The 6803-nt window shown below is 33.8% G+C and overlaps 1 protein-coding gene across 2 annotated transcripts; it reads right to left on the bottom strand.

Moving 5' to 3' along the window:
• Window positions 1–328: 328 nt before the first annotated feature.
• On the bottom strand, window positions 329–6803 carry LOC11442979 (cationic amino acid transporter 2, vacuolar). 2 transcript variants are annotated; one of them, XM_039828050.1, is made up of 14 exons: window positions 6322–6803; window positions 5681–5882; window positions 5049–5133; window positions 4608–4748; window positions 4288–4406; window positions 4105–4201; window positions 3590–3762; window positions 3438–3504; window positions 2795–2953; window positions 2501–2648; window positions 1883–1979; window positions 1627–1739; window positions 1050–1125; window positions 329–786 (listed from the first exon to the last, which is right to left on the bottom strand). In XM_039828050.1, the coding sequence occupies exons 1-14, from the start codon at window positions 6452–6454 to the stop codon at window positions 630–632; spliced, it is 1767 nt and encodes a 588-aa protein (XP_039683984.1). In that variant the 5' UTR covers window positions 6455–6803; the 3' UTR covers window positions 329–629. The 2 variants fall into 2 exon arrangements, with proteins under 2 accessions (XP_039683984.1, XP_003624709.1); XM_003624661.4 differs by having other exon boundaries at window positions 331–786; window positions 2411–2648; window positions 6322–6801.

The following is a 6803-nucleotide window of genomic DNA, read 5'->3' as shown; positions in this document are numbered from 1 at the left end:
CATGAACTTGAAGCCAAAGGTGCACCGGTACTACTGGATATGCAAAAAGGAAGGTTTTACACAATAATTCAATCACATATCACCATAGACATTTGCTGAAATATTTCAAGTGATAGAATAAAGTAGCTAAATAGAAGTGAACTATATTGAGACCATCACTGGTGGCACAAAAAAGTCTTTTCAAGGGAGGGGACAATGCAACTGTTATGTACTAATCCTATTAGGCTATGTGCTTCATATTAGGGAACCATCCTCCTCTAATATTCTAGTTGTTTAAAAAGTAATAGACTTGAGAATCAAGGAATTGAGGCAAAAAACAAAGAATAAATGTAACTAAGTAAAAGATCAATTTCATAATATGTTTACATTTTTTGTTACAAGAAGCCAACCAGTGCACAACTACTGTCACCTACTATTTTTTTATACATGATATCATACAAATTGTAAATAATTAATGAGGAAGAAGAGATATAACTAATACATAAAATAATGACATTCTTCTCTAGAAGAAAACAAATATAGGGCCCTAAGCTTGGAAAGCATTTTCTTTTGTACAAGGATTTATACAACTTGTACAGCTGCAACTTAATCTCTGTCAAACAACCTCTAAACACCAAGTTCTATAGAGTTTAAGCAGCATGGCTTCTGGGAGGTTGATATCTTTCGTCAACTTGACTTGCTGGCACATAAATTGCATCTTTTAGAGAACTATGAGTTCGGCCATAAAACCCATAAATTAGTAGTCCTGTTGCCAACCATACAGAAACACGCAACCATGTTTCCGCTCTGAAAGAAACATACAAGAATTAGAGAAATGATTCAACTCAATAATTAAACAAATATAAACAGAGAATACTGATTCAGCATAATACATTGAAGATAACTTAATATTTTGTCCTTGCGTTATTTCTTTTATTTTTTTTATGTTCAATTGCAGTTTATTTTTGGGACATGAAACATTTCAATTCAAAATCAGACAACAGCGATAAAATTCCATAAACTCTCCTGATAATCTTTATTTCTTAAATAAGTTAAGTATTAAGGCTTACCCAAGATTAATAAGTAGGTAGGAATTGATGAGAATGCAAGCTACAGGAAGCAGTGGAACAAATGGACATACGAAACCTGCAAATGGTAAATGATAGAGTTATGAACAGGAATCATGACCAACCTACTTTTCTCGGTTTGTTTTAATGGCAATGAACACTTTTTCAATATGATTAATGCCTGATACTAACAGATCAGCATGGCATCTACATCAGCAGCCAGGAATGAGGCGCCTACTCACACTTGGGTCGTATTTAGATAAACGACTTAATTTAGCTCTTATAGCATAAAAATTTATCATATAAGTGTCTATGTCTAAGTTATTTATATAATAAAAGATATATTAAGTTAACTATTTTCATATTAAGCTATAAACTGTTTTCATAAGCTATCTGGAGAGCTTATGGAAATAACCTAAAAACAACTTATAGACATGTCATAAGTTGTTTCCATAAGCTCTCTCCAACCAGTCTCACAAGTTTTTACGTCAATAGATAAACTCAAATCTGCCAATACAAACAAACCCTAACACTATCCAAATGAATTTAACAAACACAAGGATATGATGGTAAGACATACCTCCAGAGTGACCAAAGTCGTGCCTTGCATCATCTTGATCCATACAGGTTAGGAAGACGAACCCAGAAACAAGAAGAGTGCCTCCAACTCCACACAATGCAAAGCGAACAGAACTGATAATAGCATAAAACAGTGTTGAGAAGACTTAAAACACTAAGAACGATTATTAACTAGTATGAAAAACAGTAATGAAGTGCATAAATCATAACTGCAAGTGCAGTTTGAGATAAAAATGTGTATTAACTATTAGACTAACCTAAGGAAAGTTAAACATGAAGCTGCATATGTGAGGACAAACGCCCCTAAGCATATGATCGCTATGGTCCACCCAACAACTCTTCTTCTATTTAGATCTGCACCCAAAAACAACAAAACAAAAGGTGTAAGGAGAAAAACAACAGATGCCAAATAAAGAAAGAAAGGCAAGACCAGAAATTATAATACGTAATAAGTATGCCAAATTAATATGGGAAATGCTAACTTGTGCCCTTAAGGCACAAGTTAATGTAATGAGTCAAAAGTGGAAATAATTTGTTGTAACAATGCATTTGAATTTAATTTTATTACTTTTAATTAATTAAGTGCACAAAATTTAAAAGATTGTTTCTATTTTTGGGTTGTTTAACATGTGCCCTTAGGTCACAAGTTAGCATGACCCAAGTTTAAATTAACACCGATGAATTGGAGTAGTAAATCTATAGTAACACAGATTATTATTTTTTTACCACTAAAATAACTTATATTTGATAGAGATTGATAAAGGAGAAGGAAAGTTATAACTCACGGTTGCCTTTGGAACGGTGTTTAGAAATAAGAGGGTAATCAATGGAGAAATCTCGCGTAACATCTAAAGGTTTTGAGACTTCAGAAGTACCGATATTTTCCTCTTCATATTCGACTTTGATTTCTACAATTGAATCCTGGAGAGAAGGAGGCACTGGGACTTTATTTGGAGGAATATATCTAAGGATCAGCACAGATATTGCCACCATGGTGAATGCTAAAAGAGTCCCCACACTGACCTGCAGTAGAAAATCAAAATACATGTCGGTACTATACTAATATAAACTGTATATACATTTTCCTTGAGTGGTTATGATTCATTTATATCATGAGAGCAGGCTCTTTCATGGTATGTTCCGATATCTATTATATACAGTGGACTTACCATCCCTGCAAGATCAGAGACTTCCATAGAAAATGCTAAGACTGCAGCAGCTAGGCCGGTAATTATTGTGCCCTTGACAGGAACTAGAGTGTGCTTATTTATGTCACAAAAAAATGGTGGCAGTAGTCCATCCCTTGCCATAGCCATCAAAATTCGTGGCTGTGAAACATTGAACAAAAATACTATTTAGTTTTTGGCTCGTCAAATCAAATACTTATAAAGAAAAACTGAGAAGTTTTGTGATAAATGGAAAAGGTTTTGTGATAAATGGAAAAGGATAACAGCATCAACCAGCAATAGAAATGCAACTTATATTTGGATATGATGATGATTCAAAAGAAATGCAAGATATCTAAAACTAGTCCTTATAAGACATGAACAGTCCTCATATATTGAGTCTTACTACTGTTTAACATAAACCATACACTTCATTCCACATCCACCAAGATTTTATATTTATCCCTAATAATGATAATTTAGTAAGTGCTACAACAATTTCTAATTTTAATCATAACTTTAATTCAAAACATGAAGGTGAACAACAACCCTCACCTAATATAAGAGAAATTACAGATCAAATATACTCAGTTGATACTAGGGAAGAATAAATAATTGGCAATTTCAGAGGTATCCATTAATCTACCTGGGGAAGTATCCCACCCATCAACGCTGAGATGAGAGCTGTGCAAGCTCCAGCATTTATAATGTAGCTGCCATCACAAACAGTAAACTTGTCTTCAAAACTATCTATATTGAGCCACCAAAACTTTATGAAGTTACAAACTATAAACTTACGCGGCCCATTGCATCCCATGGTCGGAAAATGCAGAGGATATGGGGGTATCAGGATCAATAGCATAATAAGGTACTAAACCAACCACAACAACAGAGACCAGCATATACATTCCACAACATAGAAACAGTGAAGCACCAATGCCTAGTGGCAAATCTCGTTGAGGATTTTTCACCTGTCGATGAAGTGAAACATTATCAGCAAGTTTAAACCATTGAACATCCCTCAATTATATATCAATAGTAGGTCTGGCAGAAATCTGTCTACATTTACTTTTTCTTTTTACAACAAAAAAAAAACGATTATTTTTTAATGCAAAAGAGCCACACACATAAGTTACGGTAAGAAGGAAAGGAAACTGCACTCATGGAAGTTATTTTTGTGTGGCAATGTGGCCCAATAAAAAATTGTAGTCAAGGTAAAATTGGTTAAATTTGCGTACACCAAAATCTGCTGATGAAATTATATATGTAGATATAGATTATATCACAGAGCACTATCACTCTATCGTCTATACCTCTTCAGCAGTGCTGGCAACTGCATCAAAACCTACATATGCAAAAAAGACTGTCGCAGAACCAGCAAGCATCCCATCAACTCCAAAGGGAAAATATCTATTAATGAAAAATAGACAAGTTTTAAGTAATAAGAGGCCAAACCAAACATGTATGAGGAAATGAAAAACAAAATATTAAAGTACCCGGTAGGAAGTTCATATCCAACCCATCCAGACTTGAATCCCATGTAACCACCAGCTACTATCACAAAAAGCAATGCACATACATTCACTGATGTCACTATGCCTTGTACCACTGTGCTCTGCATGTATGTAGCATCAAAGTTAAAATTAACTCCCAGAACAAAACAGTTGGATATTTTGATTAAAAAAAATAGAGCAAATATGTGCAAAGGATGCATGTAATAAGTTACACCAACCAAGAAGAGAAAATTCTAGTTCACACGGTCAAGAATAATATAAACTAAATAAAATTTGAACAATTGCAGAATGAAAAGGATTACCTCCTTGATCCCCAAACATAGGAGTCCTGTAACAAGTAATACCAAAATTGCTGCACATGGGTCCACGACAATATCAATCCCAGGAATATGCTGGCGTGACAAAAAGAACGGTAGATTGTCCAGACCACCAAAAAGTGGAGCCTATACAAAGAAACATATCTATATTAGATTGCATAAAGACATATAAAACAGACAATAGAAATTCAAAACTACAAAAGCAGAGAAATAAAAACAGATGATTTTCACATTCATACACCAAACTATTCACTTTATTTGCTGTGATGTTGAAGAAATAAAGTGATTTTGCGAATGACAGGTCATGTTGCCTTTTTGGTTCACTCACTAACGAATTAAAAAGTTAAAGTTGGACTATAGATGTAATAAATAAACATACTCCAAAGCAAGCAAAAACTCAACAGAAGAGTTAAAAGCACACCATACAAGATTAGGGGTTATGCCACGAGCAACAGCAGCGCTACCAATCGTATATTCCAGTAACAAGGCCCAGCCGATCAACCAAGCAACACTGAAAACAAAGAAATCAATTTCATCAACATAGACCTCAAATTTCTAAATAGAAAATCTCCACCCTCATAGAGAAAAAATAAGATAGGTCTTTATCTATATTAGTATCAGAGTACCACCATATAATGAGCATGAGAAAAAAAAGTAAGCACCAAAACAACAAGTCAGAAATACTTACATACAGAAATCAACGATTTTTAAACAGTGTTCATTAGTTAAAATCATTTTCTCACGTAAATGTGTTCTAACAGGAATCAATTTACTCAAACATGTTAAAACTTGGTGTAAATTTTTCAACCTAACACAGAATCTACTTTATATAATTTCAAGTAAAACCAAGTTTTGGAGACAAATTCAATTCATCCTGATAATAAGATCACATTAGATAGAAACAAAATCAAAGCTGATGATTTCTACTGTGAAACCAAAAAATACAATAAAACTAATTTTTCAATGAATTTTACAGAATCTAAACCAAACACACACAAAGGTAAAAGGAAAAAGCATAACAAGGATGAAAAGTTCTAAAAAGGTAAGAGAAAAAGTACCCTTCTCCAAGACATATGTATGAATAGTGATATGCACTCCCAGCAGAAGGGCATCTACAAGCTAACTCTGCATAACAAAAGGCTGAAAGACCAGCTGCTAACCCAGCAATCAGAAAAGAAATAGCCAAAGCCGGTCCAGAATGCTCTCTAGCTACTGTTCCAACCAAAACATAGACTCCAGCACCAATTGTTGAACCAACACCTAGTAAGTTATCATCATAATTAAAAAACACATCAAACTCAATTTCCAAAACACAGTTAACTATAAACCAAATCATGTGTATGTACTGATGCAAGGAAACAATGAAAGCTAAATGTTGTCCTGTCACTAAGCAAAAGGCGGGAAAAGTTTGAAGGCCGACATCATCAACTATCACTATCAGAAACAAAAAAAAAAAAAACCATTTTCAAAGAACATCACACTTTTTACTTTCTGCACTTTACACACTTGACGCTGTCTTTGACAACAAGTTTTTGACGTCCAAACATGGTTTCTCTTTTTGAATAAAAAAAACAAAAGGGTCAAACTGAAAGTACATGAAAACATAAACAAAAGAATTTTGTCATGTTTCAAAACAGAATTCAAAGAACTCGAGATTAAAAAAATCAAACTTTTTGAGCTGAATTGAATGAATTAGTACCAATTGCAATGAGATGATAAACAGATAACTCTTTAGCAAGAAGAGGCTTAGTGTTTTGACGTGGTGAATCAACCTGCTTCCTTCTAGTGAAAAATAATATCCAGGAACCCTTTTGTGAAACACCACCACCCATCAAAGAAAGCAACAACGTTGTTGAATCACAAGATTAGATTTTTGAACAGTAGTGTTGAGAGAGCAATGAATGAAGTAATGTAAAGTGGGAAATGTAATCGGTAGAATATGTTTGAAATTGTGGGTAGGTTCAGAAATAACAAGGAGGAATGAATGAACCCTCTTTATTGATTGCTGTTGTTATGAATAAGGAAGGTATAAAAGTATATTGTTTTTTTGTTCAAAATAAAAAAGGAAAGAATTAAAATAAATTGTCCAATTGTGGTTGTGAATTTTTGTTTATTTAATGATGAGAAATGGGAAATGATTGGGAACTTATTATGAAGAGAGAGAGAGAGAAAGAGAGGGTG

The sequence above is a fragment of the Medicago truncatula genome, chromosome 7 (assembly GCF_003473485.1).
Source record: "Medicago truncatula cultivar Jemalong A17 chromosome 7, MtrunA17r5.0-ANR, whole genome shotgun sequence".
NCBI classification, from domain to species: Eukaryota; Viridiplantae; Streptophyta; class Magnoliopsida; order Fabales; family Fabaceae; genus Medicago; species Medicago truncatula.
This window is presented reverse-complemented; position numbering and strand designations above follow the sequence as displayed.

Bases quoted from the DNA above. Each gene is read 5' to 3' on its own strand.
- LOC11442979 (XM_003624661.4), bottom strand. From the start codon at position 6,454: ATGGGTGGTGGTGTTTCACAAAAGGGTTCCTGGATATTATTTTTCACT. The intron at 5,883-6,321 runs GTACTAATTCAT...ATAACTTACTAG, and splicing joins TTATCATCTCATTGCAATTG to GTGTTGGTTCAACAATTGGT. The intron at 1,740-1,882 runs GTTAGTCTAATA...TGCTATTATCAG, and splicing joins TCATGTTTAACTTTCCTTAG to TTCTGTTCGCTTTGCATTGT.